Source organism: Quercus robur, chromosome 6 (genome assembly GCF_932294415.1).
Source record: "Quercus robur chromosome 6, dhQueRobu3.1, whole genome shotgun sequence".
Taxonomy (NCBI): Eukaryota; Viridiplantae; Streptophyta; class Magnoliopsida; order Fagales; family Fagaceae; genus Quercus; species Quercus robur.
In genome coordinates this window covers 48,431,204-48,451,092 of record NC_065539.1, presented here as the reverse complement: position 1 = coordinate 48,451,092, position 19,889 = coordinate 48,431,204, and the positions used below count along the sequence as shown (strand labels likewise).

The following is a 19,889-nucleotide window of genomic DNA, read 5'->3' as shown; positions in this document are numbered from 1 at the left end:
GATTAGTTTTATTTTATTGTTCAGATTTCATTAGGCTTATGAGAAAAATTGTTTTTGTGTTTCAAATCTTTCGATTGGGTTTTGTGTTTTTGTTTTGATTGTGGTATGTTTTAGTTTGTAACCGTTGAGATAGAGAAGCACAAGAGAGTGAAGAACAAAAGAGAAAAGGAATGAGAGAGAAAGAATTTTTATTTTATTCAATTGGGTATTATTTCAAGGGAGAATATTGTTTAGGGTTGCTACAGTGTTTTCTATATCTAGAGAAGCACTGTAGCAACTTTAAAAAATATTTGGAAAAATTTTACATTTAGAGAATCTATTGGAGTGTGAAAAGTGGGATTTTTTTCTCCAAAAAATAGATATAGATAAATTATTGGTGATACTCTAAGAACATGTACTATGACTTTCTCAAAAAAAAAAAATAAATAAAACAACATGTACTACAACTAACTTTTTGGTGCAATTAAATTGTTTGCTTAAATAAATAAATATATAATTTTTTAGTAATGCTAGAAATACAATTATTTTTTATAAAAAATTTTACAAGTTATGCTTGACAGCTTTACCCAACTTTTACTACTAAGAGCATTCACATCAGGAAATGCCATCCTATCCTATTTTACCATCCCAAAAAACTACTTTATCAATTATACAATACCATTTTACAATACACCCAGCATCCCAACTTTTATTTTACAATACCACACATTAAAATAATATAAATTATACAATCAAATAAAAAAAAAATTATATCCTCTCTAATTTCTATCTCTCTGCCACTCTCACCACACAGCAACCATCCTCTCAACCACACCACCTCCAAACATCCACCACCGTGATGCCAAAATCAATAGCAAAATCAAAACTCAAAATTCATAGCAAAATCAAAACCCGATCCACCGATCTCCGCCACGCCAATCTCTCCACCATGCCGATCTCCACCGTTGTCAACACCCACACCGATCTTGTCAAAACCCACGCCGATCTCCACTGTCGTCAAAACCCACAACCCACCATCAACAAAACCCACGACCCACCATCATCAAAACCCACGCCGACCCACGCCCACGTCAATCACAAACCCACCACCACCACCACAGAGAGAGATAGAGAAACCCACAACCACCAGATGAGAGAGAGAAAGGCTCATCGAAGAGAGCACGAGGTCTTGGGTTTGAAGAGAGCAAAGAGTAGATGAGAAAGAGAGAAGGAAGAGAGAGAAAAGAAGAGAAATAATGAGAGAGGAGAGAGAAATTTCGGGTTTAAAAAGGAGGAGAGAGAGTATTAAAAACTATTATTTTGTTTTAGAATTAAGCTACAGTGCAATTCTAAAGGTAGAATTGCACTATACCACTATTGCAAAAATTTTTACAATAGTTGATTTTTAGAAGTCCGGATGAAGCTTGGTTTTTGTGTGAAAATGGTAAAATTTTCCTACATATGAAAAACAACCCACTGTTTTTGTATATTTTTTTTTCTAATTTTTCAATTTTTTTTATATGAAAAACAAAATAAAGCAAAACTGAAAAAAAAAAAAAACAAAAAAAAAAAAAAAACATGTTAAACAAAGCAATGCATAAAACTAGATGCAAATACATGAAGAAGGAGGAGAAGAAAAGATCAATCTATGGAGATAACACCAATGTTTTGGTGAAGGAATTCAAACCATTTGCTATCAAGAGGTTTGGTGAACAAGTCATCCTTCTGATCATTAGTGTGAATGAATTCAAGAGTGAGCGTACCATCTTCAAAAAGTTCTCGAATGAAGTGATGTTGAATCTCTATGTGTTTGGTTCAAGAATGTTGAACCAAGTTCTTAGAGATGTTGATGGCACTGGTATTGTCACAGTAGATAGTAATATGTTCTTGACAAATACCATAATCATGGAAAAGTTTTTGTATCCATAGAAGTTGGGTGCAACAACTTTCAGCAACGATGTACTCAACCTCTGCAGTGGATAATGAGATGGAATTCTGCTTTTTTCTTATCCAGAAGACAAGATTATTACCCACATAGAAACAACCCCCGATGTACTCTTTCTATCATCAACATTCCCATCTCAGTCAACATTAGAATACCTAGCTAAGACATCATTTGTTTCCTTGCTGTAACACACCAAAGTCGGCAGTGGTTTTAACATACTTTATGATTCTTTTCAAAACAATCATATAAGACTCTTTGGGATTACCCTAATATCTAGCACACATTCCTACACTGTAACTAATGTCAAGTCTACTAGCAATAAGGTAAAGAAGACTACCTATCATGTTTTTATAAAGAGATGAATCTACAGTTTTACCTAACAAGTCAATAGTGAGTTTAACATTTGGGCTCATAGGGGTTCTAACAGAACTAGCAGATTCCAAACCAAACTTTTTCACAAGATTTCTTGCATATTTAGATTGAGATAGAAATATACCTGAATCTTGTTGATGAATCTGCAAGCCAAGGAAGTGAGTCAACTCTCTAAGTCAACTCTCTAATCATGCTCATCTCAAACTCTCCTTGCATAAGTTTTGAGAAACTATGAGCAAGTTCATCCTTAGTCAACCCAAAGATGATATCATCAACATACACTTGAGCAACTATCAACTCGCCATCTTCCCTTTTAATGAAGAGAGTTTGATCAGCCTTTCCTCTTGTGAACCCATGTGACACCAAATATTGTGTGAGCCAATCATACCAAGCTCTAGGGGCTTGTTTTAAACCATAAAGTGCCTTCTTGAGGTACAACACATGATCCGAAAAGTGTGAATCAATGAATCCTTTTGGTTTAGCCATAAAGACATCTTCTTTAAGGAACCCGTTTAAGAAAGTAGTCTTTACGTCCATTTGGTACAGCTTGAAGTTCAAGTGACATGCTAGGGCTAGGAGAATTCTGATGGACTCCATGCAGGCTACTAGGGCAAATGTCTCATTATAGTATACTTCTTCCATCTGATAATATTCTTGAGCTACAAGACGAGCCTTGTTGTGGATCACATTACCCTTCTCATCAGTCTTATTGCAGAATATCCACTTTGTGTTGATGATGTGCTCACCCTCCGATCTAGGTACTACAGTGCAAACATCATTCCTTTGAAACTGAAGCAGTTCATCATGCATAGTTTTAACCCAGCTTTCATCCTGAAGAGCTTCCTCAACTTTAGTGGGTTCAACCTGTGACAAGTAACAAGAATAAGACACAAAGTTAGCAACGCATTTATCAACTGTACACTTCCTTAGTGTAAGTTCATTCATGTTTCCCAGAATAACTTCAGGATGATGATTTAATTTAATCCTGGAGGAATGTCCTTTCTCTTCATGGGTTTCAAAATCGAGTGAAGTAGATATGTCTGTTGAATTTTCTACAACATTTGAAGTATGGGGAGTACTAGGGGACACGGGCTCTTGTTCAACGATTTCTTGAACTTCCCTGGGCTCGAGAGGAAGAATCTCTTTAGGGATTTCCTCACTAAATTTCTCAGAACTAGAATCCGAAGATTCATCAATAACAACATTTACTGTTTCCATTATCTTCATGGTTCTTTTGTTGTATACCTGATAAGCCTTGCTTGTAAAGGAGTATCCCAGAAATATTCCTTCATCGCTTTGTGAGTCAAATTTCCCCACATTCTCTCTATCCTTGAGAATGAAACAAGTACTTCCAAAAATTCTGAAATACTTCACATTTGGCTTTCTTCCTTTCCATAACTCATATGGAGTCTTCTTGGTGCCAGGTCTAAAATACACCTTATTTATCGTATGACATACAGTGTTAACGGCTTCTCCCCACAAGTTTCTAGCCACATCCTTGTTGTGCAACATAGCTCTAGCCATCTCTTGAATAACCCTGTTCTTCCTTTCTACTACACCATTCTATTGAGGAGTAATAAGAGCAAAGAATGCTTGAGATATACCTGAACTCATATATGGAGTCCTTTTGCATGAGATCAGGTATATATGAGTTCTCAAGTGTACCTAGTGAAGTCATCTACCAAAAAAATGATATATCTTTTTCCACCAAGAGACTCAGTTTTAGTTAGACCCATAAGATCTAGATGTAGTAGCTCCAATGGTCTAGATGTAGCAGATGTCTGAGTGCCTAGATGTTTAGCTTTCGTCTATTTCCCAAGCTGACATGGTCTGTATACCACATTGCTCACTCTACTGAGTTTTGGCATCCCCAAAAACTGACTCGTGCTTAGATACAATTGAAAGATGTTTATAACTAGTATGTCCCATCCTTTAGTGCCATAGATCTTCATTAGGTAAACGAATGCTATTGCACACAATATCAATATTAGGAACCAAGCCATAACAATTGTCTAGAGTGCGAACACCATTTATGAGTTTCTTTCTAGACTCATCCATGACAAGGAATTTTCCTTTTGAGAATAGTATCAGGAAGTCTTGATTGCATATCTGACTTATGCTTAACATGTTCACTTTCATACCTTCTACATATAGAACATTTGCAATGTCTGACAGTCCAGGTAGAGAGATGATTCCCTTTCCTTTAATATGTGATTTGCTCTCATCACCAAAAGTGACATTACCACCTTTCTTAGACTCAAAAACCTTGAAGAGAGATCAGTCTCCAGTCATGTATCTTGAGTAACTGCTATCAAGGTACCACAAACACATGTCCATAACCTTAAATGCGGACTTCATCATGAAGCACACTTCGTGCTTAGATAACTGATCAATGGGAATGGTGTTTTCTCTCATCTGCCTTTTATGAACTAAACCTCTAACTTTCACTCTTCTCAGATGAACTCCTTTGCACATTTTCATTCTGAGACAGTCTAGTTTCTTCTTTGTCAAGCTGAGATATTTTCCGATAGTCATCATAATAGAATGCAAATAACTTTTAGCCTTTCATTTTCTGATACACTAAAACAAGTAGAGATTAGAAAAACAAAATGTATTTGAAAGCAAAGATCTCTTCAAGCCAGTAGTAGCCATGACAACAGGCGTCAATAGATCACACAGAAAATATTAAAACTTAATCAGAGTGTGTCTGCTCTGATACCACTTGATAGGCCAAGAATGTATTGACCCCTTGTGATAAATTAACCAATTAATTTAGCCAAGTGAATTAATTAAGTTAATTAACATGCAATGCGCGTGGTAGCACAAACAAATCACCAATAAACTAAAGTGTAGCAGAAATTAAATTAACACGGTGATTTGTTTACAAATGGGGAAAACCAACACCGCAAAAAACCCACTAAGTGATTTTAAGGTTACCACTCCCAAGAATTCAATATTATCAAAACAAGCGGTTACAAGTGAAGGAATCCCAGTACCTTATACCAATCTACAGTTGAACCCTTATCCCAATACCCAATTGGACTTGTTCTATAGTGACAATCTCTCATTTTCAATACACGGCTCCCAGTACGTGACTAACCAATAGACGCGTAGATCTAGTAGACTTTATCACCAACTTGAGAAAGATGTTGGCTGCAAAGTTCTTCAGTTCATCACACAATGAAGATCACAAAACTCCTTGGTCACAAAACCCTAAGGTGTACAAATACAGCAACTTCTTCAAGAGAAAAATGAACTAGGGAAAATTGTCTCTGGTCACAATTTGTATGAACACAACTTTGCTTCACACTTACGCAACCTTTTACGGCCCTTAAAATAATCTTTATATATGTTTAGGGTTGTGATAAAAGAAAGCCTAAACGCATACTCACGTTTTGGAGTGAAATCAGCTCTGAAAAACTGAATTTCATAAACCTCGACAGATAGGGTATCTATCAAGCTAGCTGTCGAGTTTCGGGCTTCAAAGCTTTTTAAACCTCGATAGATACTAGCTGTCGAGTTTTAAAATCCAACACTTCTTCACTTATTTCTTGAACAGACTTGCATGGTTTTAGCACTTGAACTTGAAACCTTGTTCCTTGAAACATTAAACACATCCTAGATCTACCCAATTACAAGTAAAGTGCATATTGTCAAGTGATATGGTTCTGTCTCTTCTTTCAAGGAACACATTCCACAATGATTTCTTATACTACAATCATTTCCATTAACAGTTAAACATTAAGCTTAACTGAGTCTCAAGCAAAATATATAGAAAACCTTAAAAGTTGTTAGAAAAAGGAAAAAGAGCTCCACTAATACCAAAATAGTCATTAGTGTAAGTATCTAATTGATCAAGCCAACAATTCGTTGTTTGTGTTTTGAAGATTACTAAATTTTTTTTTCCAAAACTTACTTCGAATGAAACTGAGTCCCTAGCAGCTAAGGCAACAATGTCAGCACAAGATACAACTTCAGGGCAAACCCTCTCTACTGTAGCTTTGATATCTGCTATAACGTCGAATCCTTCAAGGATTAAGTTTGGAATTGCATCATTTTCATCAATATTATTTGCTGTGGAGACAATCAGTAAAGTGCATATTGTGATCAAGTGATATGGTTCTGTCTCTTCTTTCAAGGAACACATTCCACAATGATTTCTTATACTGCAATCATTTCCATTAACAGTTAAACATTAAGCTTAACTGAGTCTCAAGCAAAATAGAAAACCTTAAAAGTTGTTAGAAAAAGGAAAAAGAGCTCCACTAATACCAAAATAGTCATTAGTGTAAGTATCTAATTGATCAAGCCAACAATTCGTTGTTTGTGTTTTGAAGATTACTAAATTTTTTTTTCCAAAACTTACTTCGAATGAAACTGAGTCCCTAGCAGCTAAGGCAACAATGTCAGCACAAGATACAACTTCAGGGCAAACCCTCTCTACTGTAGCTTTGATATCTGCTATAACGTCGAATCCTTCAAGGATTAAGTTTGGAATTGCATCATTTTCATCAATATTATTTGCTGTGGAGACAATCAGTATCGAGGCATCACAACCCTAACATATAATTCACCAGATATATATACTTCAGAAACATAGAAGACATAAATGTGATATGAAAGATATTGCTACACATTTTGAATTTCAAAGCTCAAATACATTTATGTCGGAGGACCCATAATATATCTTTTGCAAATTCAAGAAAGAAAGAAAAAAAAAAAAAAAGTGGAAATTTATTCCATATGTCCTGTTGAATTGTAAGAAAGTTTTTTAGTTTTTTAGTTTATTTTATTTTATTTACAATGTAAGATAGTAAGACGAGTACATACTTGAATATATGTCAGCTTTTATCATACAGAAATATTAGAGCATGAATTATACATAAAAGAAAAAAATGAATTACCTAATGAAACAATCATGAAAATGCGGCCTCAGTAATGGGGCTGCCACAGTTAAATCCTGGGCAACATGTTTCCATGTAACCTCTCTCACAATGTCAAGGGCCTGAGGACAAGTGTCCACGTAATAGTCTACACTCAACTTTCCTCCATGGCTAACTCCTAGAAGTCCAAACAGGACTGCTATTGAGATCAGGAACTCTAGTAAGACGAGTACATACTTGAATATATGTCAGCTTTTATCATACAGAAATATTAGAGCATGAATTATACATAAAAGAAAAAAATGAATTACCTAATGAAACAATCATGAAAATGCGGCCTCAGTAATGGGGCTGCCACAGTTAAATCCTGGGCAACATGTTTCCATGTAACCTCTCTCACAATGTCAAGGGCCTGAGGACAAGTGTCCACGTAATAGTCTACACTCAACTTTCCTCCATGGCTAACTCCTAGAAGTCCAAACAGGACTGCTATTGAGATCAGGAACTCTCTCTCTCTCTCTCTCTCTCTCTCTCTCTCTCTCTCTCTCTCTCTCTCTCTCTCTCTCTCTCTCTCTCTCTCTCTCTCTCTCTCTCTGTGCTAATCATACATTGCATCCTTATTTATATATATAGAGAGAAAGCAAGGTATCTTACTTCCCTATGAACAGTTTAGCAAGCATTGTTTGAAGTAATCGTTGATTTTTTGTATTAGTTAGTACCATAAAAAAGAGGAGGAATAATCAGTGATTGTCCACAATCCATTACAATAGAGGTCAATGGATCACACAACAAATATTATAACCTAATTAGAGTGTACTTGCTCTAATACCATTTGTTGGGTTATAGATTGACTCTAGTTAATTAATTTAATTACCCGAGTTGATTATTTAGGTCAAATTATATGCAAATCGTGAAGGCACCAACAAATCACCATATAAAGTAAGTGTCGTGAAAATTAAATAACACTGTGATTTGTTGACGAATCAAATTACATGCAAAAAATTACATTATAATTTTATGCTACTTATCCTTCTAATTGCATTCTAATTCTAAGAAGTGTCTTAATATTTTAAATATACTCTAATTTCTGCCAAGTGTCCTTCTAATTACAATGAAATTTTGTGTCAAGTATATTTACATGTAAATTCATACATTTAAACATTAAATATATATCTATATATATATATATATATATAAAAGAAGATTCAATTAAAATTTATTGTACTTCAATCTAATACTATAAATGAGCAACCACTAAAGAACAAGAAAATTAATTTCTCAAATCACACTTACAAACGATAAGCCTTTATTTTCTCACAAATCCTATGGTTTCACTTTGTGCTCAAATAGACCACAATTCTTCACAATTCAATAAAACTAAAAATAGAAATCTCCATATAAATAAAACACACATTCTCTCATTATTAAATCAAACAACTCTTAAGAATTCAATTCACCACCCTACAATTTTTTCTTATCTATCCCTCAGTTCCTGTAAGCACTTGAATTTCTCCCATCTTCTTCATAGAGTAAGCAAACTTCTCTAAGAAATACTTGAAGGAAAGCAATTTTTTGACTTCTTCTAAAGATCCTTGGTCAGTTAGAAGTGCAGCACCTGATTGAAAAGGACCTTCATTTTCTAGCAAGATCTTGTAGTAATGAGTATCAAAAGATAGAGAGCTTGTAGGATCCATTGGTACTTTAGTTGTGTTGTCTGAGAGATTCTTGCATTTGGTTTCACTACAACAAAATGTAACTATAGTGACAAATTTTAGTGAGGAAAATTTTTTCGTCACAAAAAAGTACCATATAGTGACGAAATTTATATTTCGTCACTATATATATAAAAAAATAGTAACATTTAGTGATGAAATCTAAATTTCGTCACTATAGGGTGTGCTAAATTCAAGGCGCCAAACAAAAGTAGAGGTGGGAAACCAAATTGATCTACAGTGACGAATTATTTTGTCACTAAAAGTTTAAGTTTTTTGTGACGAAAACTTTCGTCACTAAAGGTGATGCTAAGAACACTATTAGTGACGAAAGACATTTCGTCACTGAATGTGACAAATAGTGACAAAAATAAGTCGTCACTACAAACAAAATGACAAGAATCAGTATTATTATCGGTGTATAAAAAAAAAAGTATTATTATCAGCGACGAATCTAATTTCCGTCGCTATAGGTAGCCAACAGTGACGACATATAAGTCGTCACTATAAGTTTGAGACTGAATAAGTTTTATTTTTTGTTACACTTCCTCACTCATCACATTTAGTTCTAAGTCTCTCCCTCACTCTCTCCATTTCTTAGACAAACCGTCGCCTGAGCTCGTCGACGCAGGAATCGACGTCACCTGAGCTCGCTGACGCAGGAATCGACGTCGCTTGAGCTTGCCGACACAGGAATCGACGTCGCTTGAGCTTGCGACGCAAGAATCAACGTCGCCTGAGCTCGCCGACGTCGCCTGAGCAAAACCCACACAAAATCCCAACGATTCAAATGGCGATAGTGACGATTCAGATGCCGTTCGCAACGATCTAGATGCCATTCGCAACGATTCAGACTCCGGTTGCGACGATTCAGGCGCCGATCGCGACACTTCAGACTTTGGTTGCGACGATTCAAACGTCGTTCTTTCGTGACGATTCAAACTCCGATTGCGACGATTCAAGCGCCGTTCGCGACGCTTCAGACGCCATTTGCAACGATTCAGACTCTGTTCGTTCGCGACAATTCAGACGCCGTTCGTTCGCAACGATTCAGACGCCATTCGCGACGCTTCAGTTCACCGATCGTTGGCAATGCTTCAGTTCCCAACGCTTCCAGCGATGTGTAATGGGTAATTTTTTTTTTTTTCCTTTTAAGTTAATTTTTTTGTTAATTTTTGTTTAATGATTCTAAATGATTGATGTTAATTTTTGTTTAATGATTCTAAATGCTTGATGTTAGTTTTTTTTTTTTTTTTTTTTTTTTTCTTGTTTGGGATTTGTTCTCTGTGGTGGGACGGTTTGTCTAAGTTGTGAATCCCATATAGAAACCGTTCTCATTTTGTATAGATTGTTTTGGGTGAGGGCTGTGTTGTTGTTGTTTGTGAACTGGAATTGTGGTTGTGGTTGTGGAATGGTGATTGTTATAGCATTTTGGAGACTTTGATGGTACCATTAAATTATATATAATGGAAAGAGATGTGACTAAACTTAATATTTTTCTATTATGATTTTGTTGTTTCCTCTAATCAGACAGGTTAATGCTAGTGTTAGTTTAAGACCTCGGTCTCAGGTCCCAAGTAGACTGATTCTTTATTACTTTTTATAAAAATAAAAATAAAATACTTTGATTCAAAAGAATCAAAACCCTTCTAGTGTTTGACATGGTTGTTGTTAAGCACATGTTAGCTTCGAATAATCAGTCTGCATGAAAATGATATCATTGGACTAATCTAACTTTTAGAGAAGCATTATCAGGTGGCTAGGTTATATACTTTTAAAAAAAAAAAAAAATCTGAATTATTATTAATGGGTTTCTTTTCCTACCAACTATATTGATTGGTAGTTTATTTAATTTTCATTTTGGTGCCTGAGAGTGGGATCTATGAATTTGGGTCCATGTAAAAAATGTACTTTATATGATTGCTTACGGTGGCTGTGTGAATGGGCTCACCATGTTAACCCTAAGGGGCTTGATTTGTTGTGGGCCATAACCATCTTGGGGATATAGTGAATACCATGATGGTATTGGTATGACATTATTTTTAACATAGAGTTGAATCACAACCAAACCAAACATAACCAAATTGATGTAGTTTGGTTAGTGTGATCTAAGTCTGGTTTGGGTGGGTTCTTATTTGGAAAGTTGAAAATGCTAGTTCAGGCTTTCTAATACAAACCATACAACATATAATGAGGGGAACCAAAGGTTTGGTGGCTAGAGAAATATCCCATTTGCTACAATGTCAAATGGCCAAAATCTTGAACTATTTCTATTTCTCTCTCTCTCTCTCTCTCTCTCTCTCTCTCTTCAGAAAGAAATTTGACTACAATCTAACTGCAGACATCTTTTATTGGATAACAAGCCTCCAAATCGATGAAGGTGAGCTGCTTTTCTAGCAACAATTATTAAGCCACCGCTGACCAAATAATTGATGGCCAACTAGATTAGTCATGATGTACACTTATACTTGCATTAGTGATAAATCATGCATGTATTTTTTTTTTTTTTTCCAGTAAGGTGTAATTATTAGAATGTACGTGGTATTCTAACAAGATAACTATTATTTTTGGGTTAGCTGAAATTGTTGTGAAATGTTTTTGGGTCTTAGTTGTGAAATTGTTGTGAAATGTTGATAAAGCCAGAGATGTTTACTATAAACTTATTAGAGCTTTGGGTCTTCAAATGGGTAATATTTGGTGTAATATTTGAGCTGTGTTTAGATTCTAAGAAATTTTTGTTTGGTTTAGGTGAGAAATTTGATTGAGAAATGATAGATAGGTAGTTGTCATTGTGAATAAGAGGAGAAATTATATGGGTTCTGAGAAAAAAATTGTTTGCTATGATGCTTGTGTTAGAATTCTAAGAAAATTTTTTGGTTTATAGTTAGTTCTTTATTTTTTATTTCTCTCTATTTTATGGTTTAGTTAGTTATTTTAGATTATTGTTTGGGTTCCTCAATTTTCAATTTTGTTTCTCTTTATGCAGGAAAGCATTTCAACAGTAAGTGTCCCTTTGGCAAAAACTAGTGATTGATCACTCCTGGCTTGGTGCCTTCGCTTCTTCTTTTTATTATGAGAGGATCATTTTCAAGACTGAAGTATTTATAAATTTAATTTTTCTTTTGCAGGCTAAATACACATTGTTTGCAAATAACCTCGGATTTTTTTTTTAAAGTTGTAAGCTTAGCTTGAGCAAAGTAAGTAAATTTTAATTAAAAACTTATAAAACTCTATACTTGTGATATTGGAAATTGGATTTGTGGTGGTATGTTGTGTTGGAGCAAGCGGATGACTTGCATGGTATTATAAGGTAGTTTAAATACATATTAGGAGTTTTTTTTTTTTTAATTCTTGCAAATGTGAATGAGTATTGTTAATTAGATGTGATGAATATTATTTTATTAGATTTCAATACTTGTAAACTCTATATTTGTGATGTTGGAAATTAGATTTGTGGTGGATTGTTGTGTTAGAGCAAGCGGGTGGCTTGCATGGTGTTATAAGGTGGTTTAAATTCATATTGGGAATGTGTTGAGTTTCTTGCAAATGTGAATGGATCTTATTGATTAAATGTAATGAATAGTACTTTAATTGATGATGAATAGTATTTTAATTGATTTCAATACTTAGAATACTCTTAATGCATTGTTAGAAATGTTTCTTATAACATAGTTAATGTTTTTACTTTACGATTTTAACGAAGTATTGTTTTTATATTTGTGCAGATTTCTTATTGGTGGCTTTTAGGGGATTTACTTTTGGCATTACTTGAAGACATTTGAGAACATCTTTCATTAGTTCTAAAATAGGGTTTAAGTAGAGTTATTGTATGTATTGCAAACAATTATTGTATGGAAGGAGTTTGAATTGAATACTTGTTTTTATTTTTTACTTGTGGAATGTATGGATCTTTTTTTATAAATGTGTTGTTGAAATAAATGTGTTATTCAAATATGAGGTTTTAATAATGTAATAACAGGTTACATGTTAATATCAAAGTCATAAAAAAAAAATAGAAAATAAGTTTTAGTGACGAATTTTTTCGTCACAAATATAGCAACAAAAAATTGTTAATATAGCAAAATTTTGTAAGAAATGATTTTAGTGACGAAAATTTTTGTCACTATATGTGCATGGATTTTCTTAAAAATAGTTTTAGTGAAGAATTTTTTCATCAGTATATGTACCGAACATAGTTTTAGTGACAAAATTATTCGTCACTAAATATGATCTAGTAAACTAAAGTGTTTTTAGTGACGAAATATTTTCGTCACTGAATAGTGTTTTTAGTGAGGAAAACATTTAGTGATGAAACGTTTTCGTCACTAAAAGTTTTTTTTTTAAAATCAAATCAGACTTTTAGTGACGAAATTTTTCGTCACCAGGGCTTTTAGTGATGGGGCTACAGTGACGAAATGAGTTTCGTCACTAAAAGTCCAATTTCGTCACTAAAGGTCCTTAGTGACGAATTTTTTCGTCACTGAAAATACATTTTGTTGTAGTGAATTTTCAAATAATCGGCATATGATGAATTTAGAGTAGGATCCTGACCATAACCTTTTCCCGTAAAATTATATAATCTATTGTCGAAAGAAGGGCAATGTAAATCTCCAATGAAACTTGTAATAATGGTATGGTCTATAGCCGAGCAACAAGGCTAAAAGTGAGCTTGGTTCAGTTTTTTGTAAAAGTGTATAATGAAAAAGTGGAGTTTTCAGAAAGTGCATAATGAAAAAGTGTATTTTCAAAAAGCTGAGTATTTGGTAAAAGCTGTTAAAAAGTGCTTTTTAAAAAAGTTGAGTGTTTGGCTAGCACTTATAAAAGTGGCAGTTTGAGGGATAAATTACCAAAAATAACAATATATATATATAAGAGCATCTCCAGCATGTTAGACAAATTTTTGTACTGTTTAGACAATTAACAGTGACATTTATCTTTTGCCTACTCACTTTTTTAATCTTTATTTTTTAATCAAATTTATTCTTTTTTAATATTTATTTTTTCATTTTCTATTCATTCTCAACAATTATATTTTTCAACAAAAAGTGTTACATCCACAATATTTTTTGCAATATACTTTCACAAGAATCATAACAAAATCTTATATGGAAAGTTGTTACTAGTTCTAATTTGAACCCACCACTGAAATTATATTTTTACTCACCAATATTAACCAATTACTTAAAATTTATTGTGAAAATATTGTGGTAGTATTTTTAAATTGTGATTTCTAATTCTTTGCCTTTCTTTCATCCATACGTTTCCTTTTGCTTTTTCTTTTTTTTTCTTTTTTTTTTCTCTTGCATTTTGTCCACCACACACGTATACCCATAGGATTCCATCATCATTTTTTTCCTTTACATTCCACTTAATTCCAGAGCCTTCCTTTCTCCTTATTTCTCCAGCTCTCCCATTCTCTGCTCTCTCTTTTTTTTTTTTTTTTTCTTTTTCTACTTGATTCCATAAATTCTCTAGCTCTCTCTGTGATACTTGATTCCATAATCTTGCTTGCCTTTTGGTGTCATTATCTTCAAAGTTCAAACACACACAGACACGCATGGAGAGAGGAGAAATTGTCTTTGCTCCACCACACCGCCACCACTGCTCTCCTCCTCACTGCGGAGTGCATGCAACCAGGGGTCATATCGACTTCTTTTTCTTCTTTTTCTTGATCATTTATTGTTGTTCTAATTTTTTTTGTTTTCCTATTCTTGATCTGCTGTTGTTGTTGTTTTGATTTTAGATTTGTTGTTTAAATTATATCAGTTTTATGAGAGCAAGAATTTTTTTGCTTTTATTGTTGTGGTTTGATTAATTTTAAGATTATGTTTTTGAGTTTGTATTTTGATTATGCTTGAGATGAGAGGCGTGAGAGTGAGCTTCAGGGCAAAGGGAGAGCAGAGAGATGAGATGAGAGGCGTGAGAGTGAGCTTCAGGCGTGAGAACTGAGGACTTTTATCAAGGGTAATTTGGTAATTGAAGGAAGAGCCAACAGATAGTTACAAACACGCGTTGGACTTTTTGTTTTATGGACCTCCTCAGCTCCATAAGGTTTGCGCGTTATCAGCCTTGGCCCAAAACGCAACTTTTTCCAAAAAGTTGCGTTTTGGGCTGAACCAAACGCAAAGTTGCTCCAACTTTTTGCAAAACGTGCTTTTTGGGCTCAAAACGCCCAAACAAACGAGCACTAAATGAAACTTGAAACCTCTATTTAATAGCTGGACTTTAAGTCAGCCTTAGCCTGACTCACAATATGATCATCTCCATTTCAAATCCATTTTACACTTAAAATTTTATTATTTAAATCTAACAATCTATAAACTATCATGTCATTTAAAAATTTAAATAATTTGACCGTTTATTTACTTGTAAATTATAATAGTTAATTTGAATTATAAATGAATTTATTTCAAATTAAAATGATATTTTTCTATCAGACTCAGCTTAGGTCAAACATCATGGCACTTAATTAGGCTACTATGTCAGAAAAACAAACAAACAAAACTATATATATATATATATATATATATATATATGCAAATCTCACAATACTCATACAAAAATAGACGTTCCAATTTTCTATTACTTCTTTTTTGTGTTACATGCATATTTGATCTTCACGTTGACTTTTGTTTCAAATTTGTTTTTATATATTATTATTGTTATTTGATAAATGAAAAATAATGACATAACAAACAGAATTCATGAAACCAAGGTCAATTTGATGACGTGGTATGAATTATGTTTGTTAGATATTATTCCATATATAAGAAGCTGATAGAAAAGTATACATTAAATTTAAAGTAAGAGGATGGTTTGAAACAAAGGTCAAAGGTTGATAACAAAATGTGCCAATTAACTCCTCCACATCCCACAGCCACCCAACCCAACCCCCAACACCCCCCCCCCCCCCCCCCCCCCCGGCGGGCCCCTTTTTCTTTCTATGTTCTTTACCTGATAAAAACTACAAGATCAAGAACGTCGAGGCCTTTGCTAGCGAAATTTTGCTTGAGTTGTACAAAATTGAAAGTTGGTGGAGGGAGGTTGTCAATGGCTTCTGAAGCAAGTGATATGGTTCCGTCTCTTCTTCCAAGCGGCACTTCCCACAATAATCTCTTATATTGCAGCCATATCCATAGCAATTAAACTTAACAATTTTGTTGTACCATATATATTAGAAAAACTAAAAAGAATAGTGTTAAATAAAAAAATAAACAAAACTTGCACTCCATTTAAATATTGATCAAGTAGAGATTTCATTGTTTGTGTGTATAAGATTATATTAAAATATTTTTCAAAAATTATTTGGAATGAAACTGAGTCTCTAGCAGCTAAGGCCACGATATCAGCACATGCATGAGACAAATCTAGGACATTGCTTCTCTACTTCAGCTTTGATATCGTCTACAATGTTGAATCCTCCCAAGGTTAGATCTGGAGGTGAATCCTTTTCAGCTGCATTATTTGGTGTAGAGTCGAGCAATACTGAGGCATCACAACCCTAACATATAACATTCACCAAACTTGCTTTAGAAATATTGTCAAATTAAGTAAGTATCATGGTTTAAATAAATGTGATAGGAAGGATTCTACAAATTTTGACTTTCTAATGTAAAATTTACATCTGATTATCTTTTGTAAAATTAAGAAAAAATGAGGTAATTTATTTTATATGTCCTGTTTAAATTGTTGCAAGCATATATTATTTTTTTAACTATGTAATATTCACATGTGCATCATATGTGATGATTTCTTGATTTTTTTTTATGAGAAAAGAGGATTGAGGTAATAAAAGAGTAATAAATCTGGTGACATAAAACTTTAACAATCATTTTTCACTTAAGTTGAGGTGGTAAATTATGATAGGTATACAATAAAAATGTTACTGATATGAGTTCATATATAAGTGATATTGCACAATAACAACCACACGCCTTAACAAATTGTGAAATTTGGTTGTTAAAAAAGTACCCTAACATTGCAAAATAACAAAACATTGGAAAGTTAAAAGTTAATAAAATGTCTATACTGTTTAAAAGAATGTAGTATCTAGTGTTTTGGATTCATGCATGTACCATCATAATATGCAGGTCCTATAAGTGAGTGGACTCATATATTATGAGTGTTATCTCATGAGTTAATATAAAACTAAAAGCATGAATTATAAAAGAAAAAGGCATGAATTACCCTAACAAAACAATCATGAAAATGTAGCCTCAGTAATGGGGTAGCCAAAGTCAAATCTTGAGCAACATATTTCCAAGTGACCTTCCTGACAATGTCTTCGACATTTGCACAACTATCCTTGTAATAATCTTGCGTCAATGGTTCTCCATGGCAAGCTTCTTGAATTGCAAACACTGTTATAATAATCAAGAAGGAACTCAAGCTAATGATTTTCATCTCTCTCTCTCTGAGTGAATTTCTTTTTCCTTTCTTTCAACTGCACTGCAATGCTATCACTCATTGCATCCTTATATAGGGAGCTAGCGACCTTCTTCTTTGGCAAACAATTCATTGTTTAATCAATGATAGAAAACAGCTAAGCCTACAACAGTAATAAATTTTAACACTAAATGCAAGAGAGTTTCAGATTGACTTGGTTTGTAACTTGATTTCTCTCTAGACTATTTGGTTAGTACTTTTAATTAGCTCAATGATGAATTAAGTATGAAATTACGTGAAGGTGATTACTGGTTAGGATTTGACTGTAATATTTAGAACGTGCATGCATGGCATGTTTGGTCACTTATTGGGATGCCCTTTTCAGTGCATGAAAAGATTTTGGAACACCTAGTGATGCCTTTTCTGTCATCGTTTCATCTGGGTCAACACCAAATATGCAACATGCCAATGTGAAACAAAAGTGCAAAATTTGAAGATGCTTTATTGGGAAGATTTTGGTCACAACTTTAATTCTCTTTTATTATATATATAATATGAACTAAAAGGGAATCCATTCTCTTGTTGTCGTATAGTGTTTGAACTAATCATTCCAATGCACCAAATGCTAGTACATCTTATTTAGCTAGCCCTATAAAAGAAATCACGGAGATTTGGGCTCTATACAGAAGTCAAAATTCAAACAATTTTTTTTTTTTTTTAAAGAAATACACACAAAAGAGAAGGAAAAAAAAAAGTTAAAAAACAAAATATACCATAAACTCACTCAAAAGTAATGAGGTAAGTTATACTATACACATGCAATACACATTGTTAAGCAAAGTGAGACAATTATCTCTTCATTTTTGAGAAACAAACATGTGTTAGGTTCTAAGACTTTAGGTTTAAATGTATTAAAACTTCATTATATAATATTGGCAAATCATGATCAAAACATTTAATCTTGTTTTAAACTTGCTCAAAGTGTATTTGTGTAAAGTTGGAATCGAGTGTACTGCAGGATTTATTGTGTAAATCTGTAAGGCTCGATCGATTGAAAATTAGACTCAATCGATCAAAACTCATGCAGATTGTTTTTCTGCAGAATTTTCAACTCAACCCAAGCCCATATAACGTGTAGGGTTTTATGTTTTACCTTAAGTATAAAAGGAAAAAACCCTAATCACGTTTTATTGTTGTTGTTTATGCTGTGTATAAATCTCTTGTGAGATCTAGAGGTGTTTGCCTTCATACATACTTAGAATTATCAAGAATCAAGATTCATGTCGAGAGTTTGATGATCGTTTCAATTGCTGCCCAAAGAGCTTAAAGAAAAACACAAGTGGGAGTACTTGTGGTTGCTGTGAATTCAAGAAAGAAGTAGTACGTAGACTCAGAGCTATCACGTGGTCATGGTAGTAAGTTTCCTACTCAAAGTAGCAATAAGATGTTAGTAGTCTAAGTCGTTATTGTGTAAACTTTAATTCTTTCATAGTGGATCTATTTTACCTTGAGGATGACTAGGTTAAATTTTTTCCAGGTTTTTTACCAGCTTGGTTTTCCTAAATTATCATATCTTTGTGTTCTTTATTTTCTGCACTGTTTCAATGATATAATTTATCTATGTTAACCTAGATCTGCATAATTTACCTAAGTTAATCACTTGACTAAATAACTAGGTTAATCTGTTTGTGTTTAAGGGGTCTAAAAATGTATAACATTCAAGAGAAATGGTAAATTCAAACAATATACACGGTTAGTAATTGTTTGAAGAGAAAATTATATTAAAGTTTGTATTAATTTTATTTTAAAATATTTATAAACTATGTGATAATTAATATATATATTTATTTATTTAAAGTCAAAACTGAGAAAAAATCCAATTAGAATCCAAATTAGATTCCAATTTAAATCTAATTTTGTATCAAGTGTCCAATTGAACTTTCTTAATTTTGCTAAACCACAATAATGCCATTGCTTTAATTTCAATATAATACTTATTACTCAACTATTCTTGAGATGAGAACCATACAAATATGTTTTTCTCATTCATTATTCGAATCTATCTATTTGTGTGCTATTCATTGTTCATATATGTGTCACATAGGAAAATGACCCAGTGTAATACATAGTTCCTTAAAGAATAACAAAAATGTCGTTATATGCTTCCAATTGATGTCAATTGGCCTCGAACCATAGATCTTCGTTTGATAGTTGTGTTTTACATCCAAGGTTAGATCTACACTTTTTTATTTCTGTGTTTCATACTTCATACCCGAAGTACCGTTACAATTAAACATATCCGCGTGTAAGCACGGGTTAAAAGCTAATAAATATAATTGATGAATTTCAACTTTCTAATAGAAGAAATGTTACTATAAATTCTATCATATAATATTTGAATGAATATTTTTTTTTTTTTGGTCATTATTATATATAGAAAATTTTGTAGTATTTCAGTAAATTATTTCTCACGTAGTGACTGTGGCCCGTGGGCACACTCAAGCGTACGTGTGTGTATCACACGCCTTTATAAATTTTTTATTCTTGCTTTTGATAACGTGCTCACTGCTCATGCAATACGTGACCAAAGGAGCATAGACTTCTTTTTTTTGT

The 19,889-nt window shown here is 33.4% G+C and overlaps 2 protein-coding genes and 1 pseudogene across 2 annotated transcripts in view; 1 reads left to right on the top strand and 2 right to left on the bottom strand.

Moving 5' to 3' along the window:
• LOC126689191 (peroxidase 3-like) overlaps nt 1-19,889 on the bottom strand; it is a 75,664-nt gene that overhangs the window by 34,655 nt on the left and 21,120 nt on the right. The window lies entirely within an intron of this gene.
• Nucleotides 9,459-12,086, top strand: LOC126689192 (uncharacterized). The gene is made up of 3 exons (XM_050384270.1): nt 9,459-10,021; nt 11,878-11,892; nt 12,020-12,086. The coding sequence occupies exons 1-3, from the start codon at nt 9,724-9,726 to the stop codon at nt 12,022-12,024; spliced, it is 318 nt and encodes a 105-aa protein (XP_050240227.1). The 5' UTR covers nt 9,459-9,723; the 3' UTR covers nt 12,025-12,086.
• On the bottom strand, nt 15,842-17,409 carry LOC126690311 (peroxidase 1-like; annotated as a pseudogene).